This window comes from Entelurus aequoreus, linkage group LG25, assembly GCF_033978785.1.
Source record: "Entelurus aequoreus isolate RoL-2023_Sb linkage group LG25, RoL_Eaeq_v1.1, whole genome shotgun sequence".
In the NCBI taxonomy this organism is placed as follows: Eukaryota; Metazoa; Chordata; class Actinopteri; order Syngnathiformes; family Syngnathidae; genus Entelurus; species Entelurus aequoreus.
This window is the reverse complement of record NC_084755.1, coordinates 36,368,104-36,389,551: the sequence shown is the minus strand read 5'-3', so window position 1 is coordinate 36,389,551 and position 21,448 is coordinate 36,368,104. Positions and strand designations below refer to the sequence as shown.

At 39.9% G+C, this 21,448-nt stretch overlaps 1 protein-coding gene across 3 annotated transcripts in view; it reads right to left on the bottom strand.

Annotated features, from left to right (window-relative positions):
- pdxdc1 (pyridoxal-dependent decarboxylase domain containing 1) overlaps positions 1–21,448 on the bottom strand; it is an 84,365-nt gene that overhangs the window by 39,581 nt on the left and 23,336 nt on the right. For 2 of the 3 annotated variants that reach the window (XR_009824618.1, XM_062037299.1), the window contains exons 4-13: positions 18,211–18,294; positions 16,317–16,466; positions 13,803–13,992; positions 13,593–13,661; positions 13,440–13,518; positions 8,536–8,620; positions 7,839–7,887; positions 6,015–6,116; positions 5,765–5,890; positions 2,297–2,347 (exon numbers count right to left, since the gene is read on the bottom strand). Coding sequence is in view for 2 of the 3 variants with exons in the window: in XM_062037299.1 (XP_061893283.1) it covers positions 2,297–2,347; positions 5,765–5,890; positions 6,015–6,116; positions 7,839–7,887; positions 8,536–8,620; positions 13,440–13,518; positions 13,593–13,661; positions 13,803–13,992; positions 16,317–16,466; positions 18,211–18,294 (985 nt within the window). In the remaining variant the exon portion in view is untranslated. The remainder of the gene's footprint in view (positions 1–2,296; positions 2,348–5,764; positions 5,891–6,014; positions 6,117–7,838; positions 7,888–8,535; positions 8,621–13,439; positions 13,519–13,592; positions 13,662–13,802; positions 13,993–16,316; positions 16,467–18,210; positions 18,295–21,448) is intronic. The other variant, XM_062037300.1, reaches the window with a different exon arrangement.

Genomic DNA, 21,448 nt, shown 5'->3' with positions numbered 1-21,448 from the left:
AAACGCCTGTCGCCTTTCACTATGGTCGCAGGTAAATGATGTGCATTTTGATTTTTGGTTGTTTATCAGAGCGGCATTAGGGTCCTTTTACCCTCATCTCAATGGATGTGTCCAGGTGTCTCCAATCAAAGTGATCAAAGTAGATTTAATAGCTTTCTGGTAGTTTTTTTTTAACATTTTATTACATGTGGCATGCATGGCATCGAAGCAAAAGGTAATTAAGTCGATGGGAGAATATGCGCAAGGGCAGAACTGACATGGAACGCCTACTTTTCAGGGTTGCTCCAAGCAGAGCACGTCTTGGATGAAGGCGCGCAGTGACTAGACTTGCGTCATGGGGGACATTGGCCAGATTCTGCACAACTTTTTCTAACTTAAAGGGGAACTGCACTTTATTTTTTAGAATTTTGCCTATCATTGACAACCTTTTTTTAGTACAATAACACACGTTTCTCTTTTTTATGCATTCTGACAAGTAAATAGTGTGTAAAGCAAAAGTGTATGAAAGTCACTCTCTTCTGCCTATGAACAGCTTAACAACATCCAAACACTTCCATCAATGTTTTATATTCACACTGTAAGTATGCATATAATGTAGTAACAGGCACAATCATATTAACATATGTATTTTGCTTATTTTGAGCATACGACAGAGCATTTATTTTATAGAAGCATCACAACTAGGGATGTCCGATAATGGCTTTTTGCCGATATCCGATATTCCGATATTGTCCAACTCATTTACATATATCAACCGATACCGATATATACAGTCGTGGAATTAACATATTATTATGCCTAATTTGGACAACCAGGTATGGTGGAGACAAGGTCCTTTTTTAAAATAATAATAAAATAAGATAAATAAATTAAAAACATTTTCTTGAATAAAAAAAGAAAGTAAAACAATATAAAAACAGTTACATAGAAACTAGTAATTAATGAAAATGAGTCAAATTAACTGTTAAAGGTTAGTACTATTAGTGGAGCAGCAGCACGCACAATCATGTGTGCTTACGGACTGTATCCCTTGCAGACTGTATTGATATATATTGATATATAATGTAGGAACCAGAATATTAATAACAGAAAGAAACAACCCTTTAGTGTGAATGAGTGTAAATGGGGGAGGGAGTTTTTTTGGGTTGGTGCACTAATTGTAAGTGTATCTTGTGTTTTTTATGTTGATTTAATTTAAAAAAAAAAAAAAAAAAAAAAACGATACCGATAATAAAAAAAACGATATCGATAATTTCCGATATTACATTTTAAAGCATCTCTAATCACAACGTTCACTTTTTCCTTCAACTACAACACTTTCTACGACTCATGCAAACCCCACGAAAGCCAACAAACATAGTTAAACATCACTTACTGTATAACGTCTGCTCTCACTGGGGTGCTGACTGGTAAACTGTTGATATATTCCCGTTGAGATCGAGAATGAATAATACTCTTCACCTGGGGTTAAAAGTGGGTGCAAACCAGCGTCTTTCGCGTCATCCCAGTGTCTAGGTTGACTGTGAAAATTTACCAATTTATCAGTTTATGCCCACATCATTTCACTATCCAGGTGAGAAGCATTATTTATAATCTAGAATAAACTTTCACAAGCTCCGAGGCGAGAAAGCAGCTCACTAGCTGATGTCAATACAGCAGTATTGAGTAGACCCATAATAAATTCATAAAAGAAGCAAACTTCATGAATGTTTTTTTGTGACCAACAAGTATGTGCTCCAATCACTACATCACAAAAAAATAAGAGTTGTAGCAAGTATTGGAAACTCAAGACAGCCATGACATTGTTCTTTACAAGTGTATGTAAACTTTTGATCGCGACTGTACACAGCCCCTATTCAAGAGGGTTCAGTTACACTGTGCGTCCACTATTTTCTTGAGAGACATTTTGAGGCAGTGAGGATGACGAAGCACAATGTGTTCAAAGCAGAGGATGAAATTCGTCAGGTTTTATGTTTCATTTATGTTTAGGGGGAGGAGCCGCAGCCACACTTAATGTTTACCTCTTGCTTAACATATTTGCTTGGCCTCTGCCTAAAACCGTTGGCTTGCCTACAGAATTGCTATAGCGACACCCGGTGGCTTTATTTAGCAGCTCATTTTTATACTTGGCAAACTCATCTTGCGGAGCGCGGGCCGGATTAAACCTGTTCCGGTTGTACGTTTGACACCCCCCAGCTTCAGAGGGTTCCTTAATTATTACCTTTTGGATGTTCTTCACTCACAACCAACTTTATTATTACCATAATAAATTATTAAAAATGACAAAATAACTTACCAATGTTCTGACGGAGGTCACAGACTTGAGCTTTAGCAGCAATTGTTGGCTCTAGAGGTGAGACACAAAAAGTTAAACATTATGATTCTGCTTACATCAAATCAAGAGAGAGGGAAAGAATATGAATTTGATCCCCTGCCGGTGTTGCACTTTCAAACTTTACAAAGATACTAACCGTCGATATTTTTAAATGGTAGGTTTATTAAGAAAATATAGAAAAAAAGGACAAATGAAGAAAATAAAAGGTATTTAATCTTAAGGCAAACGTGGCTCGATACTTCATGGAGAAACCTGTGTTGGCAAAGACAGAGGTCAGACATTTCCTGTAGGTGGTCACCAGGGTTGAACACACCCCAGGAAGGACCCTTAGCATGGCACCAGAGCACAATGTTTCCGCCTCATATTTGACAGTAGGGATGGTGAGGTCATATTCAGCATTTCTCTGCCTCCAAACAAGTAGAGTCAATGGCTAAAAGCTAATTGTGTTGTCATCCGATCTGACCACATCACATTCTCCCAAGCTTTTAAAGTACCAGATGAAAAAATCTGCTCTAGACACTCAAAAACATTAAAAAAAAAGTTGTAAATGCACAAAACAATGCAAAATACATATAAATAACGGATGAAGTTACCTTTATTAAATACTCTTCCTTCCAAAGACTGGAATTAGAGAGGACAAGAGATAGGAGCCACACAGACCGCACCTTCGTATTTTGCTACGTGTTCTTTCTTGAATTCAATAGAGTTTCTCGCTTTCTTTATCAAAGTGCAACTGTTTTTGGCCCCTTGATTGTGGTTATTTTGCAGTAAACTCGTTTAAAAAAAGCACAAAGACTGAGTCATCAGCACATGGGATTCTTTGTTTGGGCCAGGGGTCGGCAACCCGCGGCTCCGGAGTCGCATGCGGCTCTTTGATCACTCTGATGCGGCTCAGCTGCATACTTGCCGACCCCCCCCCCCGATTTTTCCGGGAGACTTCCGAATTTCAGTGCCTCTCCCAAAAATCCCCCGGGGTAACCATTCTCCGATTTTCACCAGGACAACAATAGTGAGGGCATGCCGTGATGTCACTGCCTTTAGCGTCCTTTACAACCTGTCGTCGCGTCAGCTTTTTCACCATACTATCTGCTTGCCGGCCCAGTCACATGTTGTATGGGGCCTCTGTCTACACACGTAAGTGACTGCAAGGCATACTTGGTCAACAGCCATACAGGTTACACTGAGGGTGGAAATATAAACAACTTTAACACTCTTACTAATATGCGCCACAATGTGAACCCACACCAAACAAGAATGACAAACACATTTCGGGAGAACATCCGCACCTTAACACAACATAAACACAACAGAACAAATACCCAGAATCCCATGCATCCCTAACTCTTCCGGGCTACATCATACACCCCCGCTACCACCAAACCCCGCCCACCTGTGTTTATGTTGTGTTACGGTGCGGATGTTCTCCCGAAATGTGTTTGTCATTCTTGTTTGGTGTGGGTTCACATTGTGGCGCATATTAGTAACAGTGTTAAAGTTGTTTATATCTCCACCCTCAGTGCAACCTGTATGACTGTTGATCAAGTATGCCTTGCAGTCACTTACGTGTGCAGGCAGTGGCCGCATACAGCATGTGACTGGGCTGGCACGCTGTTAGTACAGACTGTAGAGGGCGCTAATGGCAGTACCATCACGGCACGCCCTTATTAGTGTTGTTTGGGTGAAAATCAGCAGACATTCGAGAGAATAGTTGTCCTGAATTACGGGAATCTCCCGGAAAAATCGGGAAGTTTGGCAAGTACAGGTAAAAGCCAGTAAATTAGAATATTTTGAAAAACTTGATTTATTTCAGTAATTGCATTCAAAAGGTGTAACTTGTACATTATATTTATTCATTGCACACAGACTGATGCATTCAAATGTTTATTTCATTTAATTTTGATGATTTGAAGTGGCAACAAATGAAAATCCAAAATTCCGTGTGTCACAAAATTAGAATATTACTTAAGGCTAATACAAAAAAGGGATTTTTAGAAATGTTGGCCAACTGAAAAGTATGAAAATGAAAAATATGAGCATGTACAATACTCAATACTTGGTTGGAGCTCCTTTTGCCTCAATTACTGCGTTAATGCGGCGTGGCATGGAGTCGATGAGTTTCTGGCACTGCTCAGGTGTTATGAGAGCCCAGGTTGCTCTGATAGTGGCCTTCAACTCTTCTGCGTTTTTGGGTCTGGCATTCTGCATCTTCCTTTTCACAATACCCCACAGATTTTCTATGGGGCTAAGGTCAGGGGAGTTGGCGGGCCAATTTAGAACAGAAATACCATGGTCCGTAAACCAGGCACGGGTAGATTTTGCGCTGTGTGCAGGCGCCAAGTCCTGTTGGAACTTGAAATCTCCATCTCCATAGAGCAGGTCAGCAGCAGGAAGCATGAAGTGCTCTAAAACTTGCTGGTAGACGGCTGCGTTGACCCTGGAAAAAAGAGCTGGACTGCTGCTGAGTGGTCCAAAGTCATGTCCAAATGTTGCATTTCCTTGGGAAATCGAGGTCCCAGAGTCTGGAGGAAGACAGGAGAGGCACAGGATCCACGTTGCCTGAAGTCTAGTGTAAAGTTTCCACCATCAGTGATGGTTTGGGGTGCCATGTCATCTGCTGGTGTCGGTCCACTCTGTTTCCTGAGATCCAGGGTCAACGCAGCCGTCTACCAGCAAGTTTTAGAGCACTTCATGCTTCCTGCTGCTGACCTGCTCTATGGAGATGGAGATTTCAAGTTCCAACAGGACTTGGCGCCTGCACACAGCGCAAAATCTACCCGTGTTTAATTAATTTTTATTTTTTTTGTCCTGTCCAGCTTCTCAGGCAAATCATATAGTTGATGTAGATGCCCATATAGGCTGTTCAGATTTACTTTACAAAAGAGAAGTGTAGGATACTTCTCTTGTTGCCTTATTTGTGTTTGACCACTACTGTTTATTTGTTACTGACTGTGGCAGGACACCTCTGCCTCTGTTTCACTTTATGTTGCTGGTAAATAATATGGTTGTAGTAGTAGGCTAAAGTGAAATTATTTAGTATGCACTAATTAAAGGGGCAGAGCTTTAAGAGACATTTTAGCTTTTATATTTTATAAGATATATTTTTTGTAAGAACCACAGTTAATAAATATATTTCAGTGAATAACTTATTGTTCAAATCTGTATATAAATATGTACATAAAGTGCTGTAATTATATTGTAAAATGGATGGATGGATGGACGTTTAAAACAAAACTGTTATTATTAATTAGTAAGTATACATTTTTTGAGCCTTTGTAGAGAAAATCATATCATTGTAGTAAATTATGCAAATTACTTGATGATGTCATGGTGACCACGCCCATAGCCACGCCCCCACCGCCACAGGTATCTCGGCAGTTTATGGGAAACACTGCCTTTACAACTCAAAGTAAAGACACACTTTCTGCTCACCAGCTCAGTGGCGTGTCTTATCTTCTCAACAATTCCATAGAAACCAAGATACTGCAGAGACAGCCAAAGAGGTAACGCTCGCATCTTCTCCACAGGCTGACTGGAGGTCAAACCGGCAGCAAGAGCCTAAGACACAGAGACAGAAACAGCAGTGAGTCAATAATACATAGAAATATTAAAACCAAAAAATATCTCATATGCACTATGGAGGGGTTTGATGAAGCAATCCATAGTAGTTCTAGCAGCCTACCAGCGCCGGGTCTTCATGTCTATAGAGAGTCACGGCAGTTACAGCAGGCAGTCCGAGCCACAAACCTGGCGTCAGTGTCATACTGTCACTTTTGGTTGCGACCTAGTAGGGGAAGAGAAAAATGAACACAAAATAACACTCTAAAATGCTCATAGGCATGAATGGCAGTGATAAAGGTTGTCTGTATACAGCACATGTGCCTATGAAAACTGACCGACGTCACAAAAATCAGCGACAACAGTGACATTTCAAATACAGAAATGGTTGCTACAAGAGCATCTGGTCATAAATTATGCTTGTTTGTATACCGGTTATTGCTTGTATTGTTTTGAAGTTATGAAACACCTTGCTAGCAGGGATGGGTACCAAAACTACAACATATTACAAACCCCGTTTCCATATGAGTTGGGAAATTGTGTTAGATGTAAATATCAACGGAATACAATCATTTGCAAATCCTTTTCAACCCATATTCAGTTGAATATGCTACAAAGACAACATATTTGATGTTCAAACTGATAAACTTTTTTTTTTTTTGCAGATAATCATTAACTTTAGAATTTGATGGCAGCAACACGTGACAAAGAAGTTGGGAAAGGTGGCAATAAATACTGATAAAGTTGAGGAATGCTCATCAAACACTTATTTGGAACATCCCACAGGTGAACAGGCAAATTGGGAACAGGTGGGTGCCATGATTGGGTATAAAAGTAGATTCCATGAAATGCTCAGTCGTTCACAAACAAGGATGGGGCGAGGGTCACCACTTTGTCAACAAATGCCTGAGCAAATTGTTGAACAGTTTAAGAAAAACCTTTCTCAACCAGCTATTGCAAGGAATTTAGGGATTTCACCATCTACGCTCCGTAATATCATCAAAGGGTTCAGAGAATCTGGAGAAATCACTGCACGTAAGCAACTAAGCCCGTGACCTTCCATCCCTCAGGCTGTACTGCATCAACAAGCGACATCAGTGTGTAAAGGATATCACCACATGGGCTCAGGAACACTTCAGAAACCCACTGTCAGTAACTACAGTTGGTCGCTACATCTGTAAGTGCAAGTTAAAACTCTCCTATGCAAGGCGAAAACCGTTTATCAACAACACCCAGAAACGCCGTCGGCTTCGCTGGGCCTGAGCTCATCTAAGATGGACTGATACAAAGTGGAAAAGTGTTCTGTGGTCTGACGAGTCCACATTTCATATTGTTTTTGGAAACTGTGGATGTCGTGTCCTCCGGACCAAAGAGGAAAAGAACCATCCGGATTGTTATAGGCGCAAAGTTGAAAAGCCAGCATGTGTGATGGTATGGGGGTGTATTAGTGCCCAAGACATGGGTAACTTACACATCTGTGAAGGCACCATTAATGCGGAAAGGTACATACAGCTTTTGGAGCAACATATGTTGCCATCCAAGCAACGTTACCATGGACGCCCCTGCTTATTTCAGCAAGACAATGCCAAGCCACGTGTTACATCAACGTGGCTTCATAGTAAAAGAGTGCGGGTACTAGACTGGCCTGCCTGTAGTCCAGACCTGTCTCCCATTGAAAATGTGTGGCGCATTATGAAGCCTAAAATAGCACAAGGGAGACCCCCGGACTGTTGAACAACTTAAGCTGTAAGTTTATGAGTTTGAACATCAAATATGTTGTCCTTGTAGTGCATTCAATTGAATATGGGTTGAAAAGGATTTGCAAATCATTGTATTCCGTTTATATTTACATCGAACACAATTTCCCAACTCATATGGAAACGGGGTTTGTAAATACAATTCCCCCAAATAAATACAATTCTATAATATATATAATATCAGGGTTTACCATTATAGCAGAGTTGACCTGACCCAGCACCAGGGTAGCCAAGTTGACCCTAAAGAAGAAGTCAGATTAACATGACATAACAAATTATGAGTTTTATTTAATACAAGGTACAAATAGAGACTAGCATATTGCAATCAACACTTAAAAGCTGCAATTACGATAATCACTTCCACCAGTGCAAATCAGCCTGCTACATGATATCAAATCTTTCTCTTTTTGAAAAATGTTATTGCTATTATGCATGGATCCTGATCTGCAGCGTATCAGATTTGTAGTTTTTCATCTGCACTCACTATACAAGTAATGTCCTTTAATACAGTGGTCCCCAACCTTTTTGTAGCTGCGGACCGGTCAACGCTTGAAAATGGTAGAGACTAGCAAATTGCAAAATACTAGCAAATTGCAAAATACACCCCCCTATTTAAAAAAAAAAAAATTTTTTTTTTTTTTTTTAACATAAATAAATACAATCATGTGTGCTTACGGACTGTATCCCTGCAGGCTGTATTGATCTATATTGATATATAATGTATATATTGTGTTTTTTATGTTGATTTCATTAAAAAAAAAATTTAAAAAATTTTTTTTTTTTTTTTTTTTTTTTAAATTCTTGTGCGGCCCGGTGGTTGGGGACCACTGCTTTAATACATTTGGTAGGAGATCCCTTTAGACGCCCACATCAGAATAAAAGACTCACCCCTCCATATGGAGCCAGATTTTGTATTCATCACACAAGTCCCTGAGGCGCCCCAACTTATCAGTATGACCTGCCCCAGCGGTACCTGGAGAAATGTGCAGCGAGAAAGTGCAAATGCAATGTTATAGTCACATGACTTAAAACATACACTCCCGGTCACCAGACTGTTCAGAACTTATTTGTATTTACTGAGGAGAAAAACTATTGGATCCATGAGCAGAAAGTGACTTCGTACTTGAAGGAGAAGCCCTTGTTAGCAAGCACAGCGGTCAGATGTTTGTCAACAATGTGGCGCTCCCCTCAGAAGGAATTTTGTTCCCTGCGTCTATAAAGATACTCAAAATCTTGAAAGTTTAAATTACGTTGCTTGGCAACCTGACGTTTCAGCTCCCTCCACTGATTCTTTGTGTGATTAAAGTCTGCAGACTGGCTGTGTTTTTGGTTAATGTCATGTAGGAAGACCTATTAAAGACACATTTTCAGGGTTCTGTAGGGGTGTAAAGGTACACAAAAATTTCGGTTCGGTACGTACCTCGGTTTAGAGGTCACGGTTCAGTTCATTTTTGGTACAGTAAGAAAACAACAAAATATAAATTTTGGGGTTATTTATTTACCAAATTTGCAAAATCTTCCACCAAAAATATTTTTCTTAGTGTAATATTTGATGTGAAGTAATGGGAACCTTGGATAGGTCAATAATTCATAATAACATTGATTTTGATTCAATATTATGTTTTGAGCAATGACAGTTTGAAAGAAAAAAAAAACAGCTTTGTTTTATTAGTCAACATTGCAACTTTTTCTAAATTACATTTAACCTTTAAGCTTTTTTATTTCACTTTTGTTATGTTTTTGTTTATTTTAATAGTATTTTTAGAATGTGCCGTGGGCCTTTAAAACATTAGCTGTGGGCCGCAAATGGCCTCCGGGGCACACTTTTGACACCCCTGCTATAGATAATAAAAAATGTAATCTGATAAATCTATGGATAAAAAGCAGAGCCTGGCGACGCATGCGCGTTTATCATAACTCTCTCTCTCTCTGTCTCTGCCCCTCCCTCACCAATGCTGCTGAGCACACAATTTGTTTTGTTTTTAACCCCTTCTTAACCCTGAACGTACATTGAAAATACACGCAACCCTAACTCAAAATGCCGGACATTTGAGGCATTTAAGAAACTCCGCCCTGACAGCTCCGCAAAAGAGGACATGTCCGGTGAAAAGAGGACGTATGGTCAGTCTATCGTAGCCCGTTAGCTGCTAGCATGCCGTGTGTTGTGCCTCGGTGTGCATTGTTTACACAACGTGCGGTACGCTACTTAATATGTCCGTGTGGAAACTCGTTCGGTACACCTCCGAACCGAACCGAAACCCCCGTACCGAAACGGTTCAATACAAATACACGTACCGTTACACCCCTAGTGTTCTGACTAGAACAGTGGTTCTCAAATGGGGGTACGCGTACCCCTGGGCGTACTTGAAGGTATGCCAAGGGGTACGTGAGATTTTTTTTAAATATTCTAAAAATGGCAACAATTCAAAAATCCTTTATAAATATAAATAAAAACCTATCTTTTTTTCCAAATAGTTCAAGAAAGACCACGACAAATGAGCAATATTTTGCACTATTATACAATTTAATAAATCAGAAACTGATGACATAGTGGTGTATTTTACTTCTTTATCTCTTTTTTTCAACCAAAAAGGTTTTGCTCTGATTAGGGGGTACTTGAATCAAAAACTATTTCACAGGGGGTACATCACTGAAAAAAGGTTGAGAACCACTGGACTAGAACAGTGTTTTTCAACCTTTTTTGAGCCAAGGCACATTTTTTTGCGTTGAAAAAATGCGGAGGCACACCACCAGCAGAAATCATAAAAAAACAAAACTTAGTTGACAGTAAAAAGTCGTTGTCGTAATTGTTGGATATGACTTTAAAGCATAACCAAGCATGCATCAATATAGCTCTTGTCTCAAAGTAGGTGTACTGTCACCACCTGTCACATAACGCCGTGACTTATTTTGACTTTTTTGCTGTTTTCCTGTGTGTAGTGTTTTAGTTCTTGTCTTGCGCTCCTATTTTGGTGGCTTTTTGTCTTTTTTTGGTATTTTCCTGCAGCAGTTTCATGTCTTCCTTTGAGCGATATTTCCCGCATCTACTTTGTTTTAGCAATCAAGAATATTTCAGTTGTTTTTATCCTTCTTTGTGTGGACATTGTTGATTGTCATGTCATGTTCGGATGTACATTGTGGACGCCGTCTTTGCTCCAGAGTAAGTCTTTGCTCCACAGTAAGTCTTTGCTGTCGTCCAGCATTCTGTTTTTGTTTACTTTGTAGCCAGTTTCGTTCTGCATAGCCTTCCCTAAGTTTCACTGCCTTTTCTTAGGGGCACTCACCTTTTGTTTATTTTTGGTTTAAGCATTAGATAACTTTTTACCTGCACACTGCCTCCCGCTGTTTCCAACATCTACAAAGCAATTAGCTACCGGCTGATATGGAAGAGTATTACACGGTTACTCTGCCGAGCTCTAGACAACACCGACACACACATTATTTGCAGACTATAATTATTGGTTTGCAAAAATTATTTTTAACCCAAATAGGTGAAATGAGATAATCTCCCACGGCACACCAAACTGTATCTCACGGCACACTAGTGTGCCGCGGCACAGTGGTTGAAAAACACTGGACTAGAAGGTTCTCATCCAACAATTTATGGTATATCATGGTCTTATCCATCTTGTTTGACAGCACTTTTAGGCTCGACCAATACTGACAATAATTAAAATCAAGTTAAAGTCCAAGAAACTCAAGGAAAATTGTAGATTTACTAAAGTCTTTTGGAGTCTCATATATACAAATATATATGGTGCAGGTGTCACAATGAGACTTGTAGGAAGCTCTTGATTGCAATAATTGTTTAAAGTTGCTACTTTCTAAAGTCCTACTTATTTTCTCTTAGTTCTAAAAGTCTGTCAGATGCTTTGTGATATTGTTTTGCACTAAGTTGCTGGCCACCGAAGCTGTACTTCACTGCAGAAACATGGCTGAGACAAGCATGTGCCAGCTCACGTACGCCCCACCCCTCCGCAGTAATGATTTCTCTGTATTTCATTGTCCAGTTAGCAAGAACTATGATATCACATTAACATTAACAACATTACACAAGCTAAACAAAGTCATGGTGTGAACATTTTCACAAACTAAATATTACAATGGTGACATGCTGACCGTCCGCGTGTCCTCACCACTTAAGCATGAAAGCCTGATTGCACACTTAAGAAAAGTCTAGGTTTGTTTACACGCTAAAGCTGGCAAGATACATAAATATTTATAAATAAATAAAATAAAGCCAAGAACAGATACTTGCCGCAGCTTCATTTCAGGTTTTTGCCTTTAAAGGCCTACTGAAAGCCACTACTAGCGACCACGCAGTCTGATAGTTTATATATCAATGATGAAATCTTAACATTGCAACACATGCCAATACGGCCGGGTTAACTTATAAAGTGCAATTTTAAATTTCCCGCTAAACTTCCGGATGACGTATGCGCGTGACGTCAATCGTTGAAACGGAAGTATTCGGACACCATTGTATCCAATACAAAAAGCTCGGTTTTCATCTCAAAATTCCACAGTATTCTGGACATCTGTGTTGGTGAATCTTTTGCAATTTGTTTAATGAACAATGAAGACTGCAAAGAAGAAAGCTGTAGGTGGGATCGGTGTATTAGCGGCTGGCTGCAGCAACACAACCAGGAGGACTTTGACTTGGATAGCAGACGCGCTAGCCGACGCTAGCCGCCGACCGCACGGATGATCGGGTGAAGTCCTTCGTCGCGCCGTCGATCGCTGGAACGCAGGTGAGCACGGATAGAGCAGATAGCTAATGTTTTTAGCATTGCTCTGTGAGGTCCCGTTGCTAAGTTAGCTTCAATGGCGTCGTTAACAACAGCATTGCTAGGCTTCGTCTGGCGGTACAGCTTAACCGTGTGGTTACAGGTCCATGGTTTAATAGTATTGTTGATTTTCTGTCTATCCTTCCAGTCAGGGTTTTATTTCTTTTGTTTCTATCTGCAGTTAAGCCCGATGCTATCACGTTAGCTCCGTAGCTAAAGTGCTTCGCCGATGTATTGTCGTGGAGATAAAAGTCACTGTGAATGTCCATTTCGCGTTCTCGACTCTCATTTTCAAGAGGATATAGTATCCGAGGTGGTTTAAAATAAAAATCCGTGATCCACAATAGAAAAAGGAGAGAGTGTGGAATCCAATGAGCCAGCTTGTACCTAAGTTACGGTCAGAGCGAAAAAAGATGCGTCCTGCACTGCACTCTAGTCCTTCAATCTCACGTTCCTCATCCAAGAATCTTTCATCCTAGCTCAAATTAATGGGGTAATCGTCGCTTTCTCGGTCCGAATCGCTCTCGCTGCTGGTGTAAACAATGGGGAAATGTGAGGAGCCTTTCAACCTGCGACGTCACGCTACTTCCGGTACAGGCAAGGCTTTTTTTTATCAGCGACCAAAAGTCGCAAACTTTATCGTCGATGTTCTCTACTAAATCCTTTCAGCAAAAATATGGCAATATCGCGAAATGATCAAGTATGACACATAGAACGGATCTGCTATCCCTGTTTAAATAAGAACATTTAATTTCAGTAGGCCTTTAATTTGATCAGGAAATGTGCAAATTCAGCAATTTCTACACATGTATAACAATTCAATGAACAAATAGTAATATATGATTTGTGTTATCATTATTTCTTCTCTATTTTTTCCTTACAACAGGTGAGGCTCTACCTCATCTGCCTCCCCCTATGTGCAAGTACCTGGTGTGTGTCAACAGCACACTGTTACATATGCCAAATTTAGAGTACAATTAGGCATCGTGTGTCAATTGTGGTTACCTGCATTGGCGATCAACAACAAAGGAAGCTTCCCGCTTTCTATGTCTTCTTTGATTAGTTTGTCCAAAAGAGCAACATCCTATAATATAGAAAATAAGACAATTAGATCATTCCAATCAGCGCCAATCACTGCTTTCACTTTAGTTCTCCTACCATTTGATGTTGGGATCCAAAGAGGGTGTTGCAAGGCACTGTGCACAAACTGGAGAGAGGCAAGCCAAGCTAAACACATACACTGACATTAAAATAGGCTACAATAAATACATACTGATAGCTTTCCAAATTTTTCAACAAAAAAATATGCCAAAAAAAACAACTTCATAACAAAACTTTGAACATAAATTGTGCTTTTTGTGCACCTACCTGGTTGCACAAATGCTGTCCCAGGCCGGGCCTGCAGGACGCGCTCTGATAGATGACAGGCTGTTTTGAGCTGAGGACAGCATAGCCTTCAGAGGCATACTCTTCATAGCGAGCATTGATAACAAGGCGACAAACTTTGACCAAGCCTTCCCTGTCATCTTCATGGAAGTAGGCTGAACCGTTCTCATATCTAAATGGGAGAATAGACAGGTGTGAATGCAATGTCACTGGCATACTTTTAAAAATACACATTAAAGACAGAAGACATAGTGTCATGAAAACACTGCATTTTCAAATCAAATTAAACTACATTCAAATGAAGTGTTATCATATTTATGCCTTCGTTGGACTGAACATTTGTTAAGATTAGGGGTGTAAAGGTACGTGTATTTGTATTGAACTGTTTCGGTACGGGGGTTCCGGTTCGGAGGTGTACCGAACGAGTTTCCACACGGACATATTAAGTAGCGTACCGCACGTTGTGTAAACAATGCACACTGAGGCACAACACACGGCATGCTAGCAGCTAACGGGCTAGGATAGACTGACCATACGTCCTCTTTTCACCGGACATGTCCTCTTTTGCGGAGCTGTCAGGGCGGAGTTTCTTAAATGCCTCAAATGTCCGGCATTTTGAGTTAGGGTTGCGTGTATTTTCAATGTACGTCCAGGGTTAAGAAGGGGTTAAAAACAAAACAAATAGTGCGCGCAGCAGCATTGGTGAGGGAGGGGCAGAGACAGAGAGAGAGAGAGAGTTATGATAAACGCGCATGCGTCGCCAGGCTCTGCTTTTTATCCATAGATGTATCAGATTTAATTTTTTATTATCTATAGCAGGGGTGTCAAAAGTGTGCCCCGGAGGCCATTTGCGGCCCACAGCTAATGTTTTAAAGGCCCACGGCACATTCTAAAAATACTATTAAAATAAACAAAAACATAACAAAAGTGAAATAAAAAAGCTTAAAGGCCTACTGAAATGAAATTTTCTTATTTAAACGGGGATAGCAGGTCCATTCTATGTGTCATACTTGATCATTTCGCGATATTGCCATATTTTTGCTGAAAGGATTTAGTAGAGAACATCGACGATAAAGTTCGCAACTTTTGGTCGCTGATAAAAAAAAGCCTTGCCTGTACCGGAAGTAGCGTGACGTCACAGGTTGTGGAGCTCCTCACATCTGCACATTGTTTACAATCATGGCCACCAGCAGCGAGAGCGATTCGGACCGAGAAAGCGACGATTACCCCATTAATTTGAGCGAGGATGAAAGATTTGTGGATGAGGAAAGTGAGAGTGAAGGATTAGAGGGCAGTGGAAGCGATTCAGATAGGGAAGATGCTGTGAGAGGCGGGTGGGACCTGATATTCAGCTGGGAATGACTAAAACAGTAAATAAACACAAGACTCTATTAGCCACAACACAACCAGGCTTATATTTAATATGCCACAAATTAATCCGCATAACAAACACCTCCCCCCTTCCGCCCATATAACCCGCCAATACAAATCAAACAGCCGCACAACACACTCAATCCCACAGCCCAAAGTACCGTTCACCTCCACAAAGTTCATACAGCACATATATTTCCCCAAAGTTACGTACGTGACATGCACATAGCGGCACGCACGTACGGGCAAGCGATCAAATGTTTGGAAGCCAAAGCTGCGTACTCACAGAAGCGCGTCTGCTATCCAACTCAAAGTCCTCCTGGTTGTGTTGCTGCAGCCGGCCGCTAATACACCGCTTCCCACCTACAGCTTTCTTCTTTGCTGTCTTCATTGTTCATTAAACAAATTGCAAAAGATTCACCAACACAGATGTCCAGAATACTGTGGAATTTTGCGATGAAAACAGACGACTTAATAGCTGGCCACAATGCTGTCCCAATATGTCCGCACAATCCGTGACGTCACGCGCAAACGTCATCATACCGAGACGTTTTCAGCAGAATATTTCGCGGGAAATTTAAAATTGCACTTTACTAATCTAACCCGGCCGTATTGGCATGTGTTGCAATGTTAAGATTTCATCATTGATATATAAACTATCAGACTGCGTGGTCGCTAGTAGTGGCTTTCAGTAGGCTTTTAAAGGTTGAATGTAATTTAGAAAAAGTTGCAATGTTGACTAATAAAACAAAGCTGTTTTTTTTTCTTTCAAACTGTCATTGCTCAAAACATAATATTCAATCACAATCAATGTTATTATGAATTATTGACCTATCCAAGGTTCCCATTACTTCACATCAAATATTCCACTAAGAAAAATATTTTTGGTGGAAGATTTTGCAAATTAGGTAAATAAATAACCCCAAAATTTACATTTTGTTGTTTTCTTACTGTACCAAAAATGAACTGAACCGTGACCTCTAAACCGAGGTACGTACCGAACCGTAATTTTTGTGTACCGTTACACCCCTAGTTAAGATGCAAGCTGATAAAATGTCAATGTGTTGCTTCCAACAACATGATCACCGTGTTTTAAACAGAATCATGGGTTGACTTTTACATTACCTGAACAGTCTGCAGAGCCACAGCGTGGTATCAGACAAGATCCGAGTAGTCAGCTTCCGAAGTCGCTCTCGGTCCATCACTGAGATGTAGGCTGCCAGACTGTGCCCCAGTAGTGCCATGTGACCTTGTTCACCCACATTCAGCATCCTGCTGGACACACAAACAGCAACTTGACATTGTTTGATTTCAAACTGACCTATGTTAGGCAGCGGCCCTCTATTTAAAATACATTTTTATTTTGGAATGTCTTTGGCGAAAACACATTTATTTTGTTTTATTTTAAGTGGACTGTAGATAGGGGGCTGCAGTGGATAAATGACTTGTAACTGACAAGTTGCTAGTTTAAAGGCCTACTGAAATGAAATGTTCTTATTTAAACGGGGATAGCAGATCCATTCTATGTGTCATACTTGATCATTTTGCGATATTGGCATATTTTTGCTGAAAGGATTTAGTAGAGAACATCGACGATAAAGTTCGCAACTTTTGGTCGCTGATTAAAAAAGCCTTGCCTGTACCGGAAGTAGCGTGACGTCGCAGGTTGAAAGGCTCCTCACATTTCCCCATTGTTTACACCAGCAGCGAGAGCAATTCGGACCGATAAAGCGACGATTACCCCATTAATTTGAGCGAGGATGAAAGATTCGTGGATGAGGAACGTGAGAGTGAAGGACTAGAGTGCAGTGCAGGACGTATCTTTTTTCGCTCTGACCGTATCTTAGGTACAAGCTGGCTCATTGGATTCCACACTTTCTCCTTTTTCTATTGTGGATCACGGATTTGTATTTTAAACCACCTTGGATACTATATCCTCTTGAAAATGAGAGTCGAGAACGCGAAATGGACATTCACAGTGACTTTTATCTCCACGACAATACATCGGTGAAGCACTTTAGCTACGGAGCTAACGTGATAGCATTGTGCTTAAATGCAGATAGAAACAAAAGAAATAAGCCCCTGACTGGAAGGATAGACAGAAGATCAACAATACTATTATCAGGAGACACCGAACCAAACACTGGACATGTAACTACACGGTTAATGCTGTGCCGCCTGTTGAAGCCTAGCAATGCTGTTGCTAACGACGCCATTGAAGCTAACTTAGCTACGGGACCTCGTCAGAGCTATGATAAAAACATTAGCGCTCCACCTACGCCAGCCCTCATCTGCTCATCAACACCCGTGGTCACCTGCGTTCCAGCGATCGACGGCGCGACGAAGGACTTCACCCGATCATCGATGCGGTCGGCGGCTAGCGTCGGATAGCGTGTCTGCTATCCAACACAAAGTCCTCCTGGTTGTGTTGCTGCAGCCGGCCGCTAATACACCGATCCCACCTACAGCTTTCTTCTTTGCGGTCTCCATTGTTCATTAAACAAATTGCAAAAGATTCACCAACACAGATGTCCAGAATACTGTGGGATTTTGCGATGAAAACAGAGCTGTTTGTATTGGGATACAATGTGTCCGAAAACTTCCGTTTCAACCATTGACGTCACGCGCAAACGTCGTCATACGTTTTCAACTGGTAGTTCCCTGGGAAATTTAAAATGTCACTTTATAAGTTAACCCGGCCGTATTGGCATGTGTTGCAATGTTAAGATTTCATCATTGATATATAAACTATCAGACTGCGTGTTTGGTAGTAGTGGCTTTCAGTAGGCCTTTAAGCTATCCACTGCCAAAACTCAAGAAAACAATCTTACTAAACTCCTCATGCATGTGCACGACAATACAAAGAGTCTAATACAGGGTCAACAAAGAAAGTCTAGAATCTGATTTAAATTTTGGCCCCAAAAGAAAACATTTCAGAAAATGTATTTACTCCAGAGCATAAAAAACATACATTAAAACACTAATTGGGACATATGCAAGAAAAGTAAAGTGTTAGTACTGTGGGCTTGGATGGTCTTCTCCCTCCTCCTTTTCATGGATGAGGCTGTGAACAAGGTGCAGTACCGTGGAGACATCCTGACCGCTGCACAGAAGACAATACAATATTCATCAAGTGGACGATACAGTACGATAAAAAATGCAATTTGAGAATGCTTCCCCTGCTGCCGATGTTGACAATACACAGTGAAGCACAGTGAAGCTTGTACTAAATTAAACATCACATATGTCATCAATCTTTTAGCAGTTATCACAGTATGAAACTGTGTGTAAAAGTCCAACTTGTCAGCAAGTGTGCCAGTTGGATTTTGGACAACAACAGCATGGATACTAGGGCTGTGAATCTTTGGGTGTCCCAAGATTCGATTCAAAATCCATTCTTGGGGTCACGATTCGATTCAAAATCGTTTTTTTTTTTTTTTCAATTCAACACGATTCTCGATTCAAAAACGCCTTTTTTTTATTTTATTTTTTTTATTTTATTTTTTTTAAATTAAAAAAATACACAACAATACCATAATAATGCAATACCATTTCAAAACAAAACCCGACCCAGCAACATTCAGAATAGCAATAAACAGAGCAATTGAGAGCAATTGAGGAGACACAAACACGACACGGAACAATCTAAAAGTAGTGAGACAAAAATGAATATTATCAACAACCGTATCAATATTAGTAACAATTTCAACATAGCAGTGATTAAAAATCCCTCATTGATATTATCATTACAAACATTAGTAAAAATGTTTTTTACAAAAAATAACAATTGTGTCACAGTGACTTACACTTGCATCGCATCTCATAAAGTAAATGTCTAATGATAATGTCAATGAGGGATTTTTAATCACTGCTATGTTGAAATTGTAACTAATACTGATACTGTTGTTGATAATATTCATTTTTGTTTCACTACTTTTGGTTTGTTCTGTGTCGTGTTTGTGTCTCCTCTCAATTGCTCTGTTTATTGCAGTTCTGAGTGTTGCTGGGTCGGGTTTGCTTTTGGAATTGGATTGCATTGTTATGGTATTGCTGTGTATTGTTTTGTTGGATTTGATTAATTAAAAAAAAAAAAATTTTTTTTTTTAATACATAAAAATAGATTTTTTTTAAATGAGAATCGATTCTGAATCGCACAACGTGAGAATCGCGATTCGAATTGGAATTGATTTTTTCCCACACCCCTAATGGATACACTGCAAAAACTGAAATCTAAGTAAGATGAAATATCTCAAATAAGGGTGATATTTGCTTATTTTCTGTCTGATAAGATAATTCTTCTCACTAAGCAGATTTTATGTTAGTGTTTAACTTGTTTTAAGTGTTTTGGTCCTAAATGATCTCAGTAAGATATTACAGCTTGTTGCTGAGATTTGATGACCTATATTGAGTAAAACATGCTTGAAACTAAAATATCAACTGTTGCAAAGCTGTGTCATCAACACTCACAAGTATAAAACGACTTTTTTAAAGTAATAATTTCTTAATTCAAGCATGAAAAAAAAAAATCATGACTTTGACACAATTGTGTCTCATAATTAAAACAGATGACGGCCAAATGGACTTTGCTGCTTTATTTTCAATGAAACAAGAGAAAATGCGTACTCATATAGTAGTACAGTTGGCACAGTACAGTAAACGGACAGTTAATATTTAAACATTTAACATGTGACATTTCTAAAAAAATTTAACAGAAATAGTTCATGCACATTTGGATAAATTCTTCAAAATTACAATAAAAAAAATTTTGGCGGGAGGCCGGGCTGTATATATGCGCACTAATTGACTGAAAGAGCACGCACTTGGCGCGATGATGTCATGTTATCCATGGAAAAATGCATTTGTAGACAATATGATTTGCCTGAGCGGCTAGGAGACCCCGAGAGTAACAAGCGGTTGCCTTGTTCAATTTCCATTAAAGGGAAACTTCGGTTTTTTTCAACCTGGGCCCTGTTTTCATAATTTTTTCTGTATATGTGAGTGCTGGATAAAACATTTTTTGAGGTCGCGCCAGTATTGAGCAGGGCAGGCAGCCTCCAGCCCAGCTAACGCTCGTACACAGGGCAACTGGCTCTCGTCAAAATTCGGCCTATAAACATGCATTTTTTTCACACTGACAGGCTCAGATAGTTACAATGAGTGTCCGACAACATACTAGAAAGGAGAAATTAACGTATGTCTCTACCTTTAGCTGGAGATCGCTGTTTGTTGTGAGCTGTGTCCAAATCTCACCACGCTACAAATCTCGTTCCGAAATCTCGCGATAACTCGCGACAAAACACCGGTGGAAAAACAGTTACCTGACTGAGGTGAAGAGAGATGACTGAAGTGATTTTCTGTTGGATTACCGAAGACTGTTATTTTAGTTTTATAGAAAAGTTTGTTTGTTTGTCTGTCATGGCTGAATTTTTGGTCAGGTAACTGTTTTTCCACCGGTGTTTTGTCGCGAGTTATCGCGAGATTTCGGAACGAGATTTGTAGCGTGGTGAGATTTGGACACAGCTCACAACAAACAGCGATCTCCAGCTAAAGGTAGAGACATACGTTAATTTCTCCTTTCTAGTATGTTGTCGGACACTCATTGTAACTATCTGAGCCTGTCAGTGTGAAAAAAATGCATGTTTATAGGCCGAATTTTGACGAGAGCCAGTTGCCCTGTGTACGAGCGTTAGCTGGGCTGGAGGCTGCCTGCCCTGCTCAATACTGGCGCGACCTCAAAAAATGTTTTATCCAGCACTCACATATACAGAAAAAATTATGAAAACAGGGCCCAGGTTGAAAAAAACCGAAGTTTCCCTTTAAGAATAAAGATGTCCGATAATATCGGTCTGCCGATATTATCGGTCGATAAATGCGTTAAAATGTAATATCGGAAATTATCGGTATCTGTTTTTTTATTATCAGCATCGTTTTTTTTGTTTGTTTTTTTAATTAAATCCACATAAAAAACACAAGATACACTTACAATTAGTGCACCAACCCAAAAAACCTCCCTCCCCCATTCACACTCATTCACACAAAAGGGTTGTTTCTTTCTGTTATTAATATTCTGGTTCCTACATTATATAACAATATATATCAATACAGTCTGTAAGGGATACAGTCCGTAAGCACACATGGTTGTGCGTGCTGCTGCTCCACTAATAATACTAACCTTTAACAGTTAATTTTACAAATTTTCATTAATTACTAGTTTCTATGTAACTGTTTTTATATTGTTTTACTTTCTTTTTTATTCA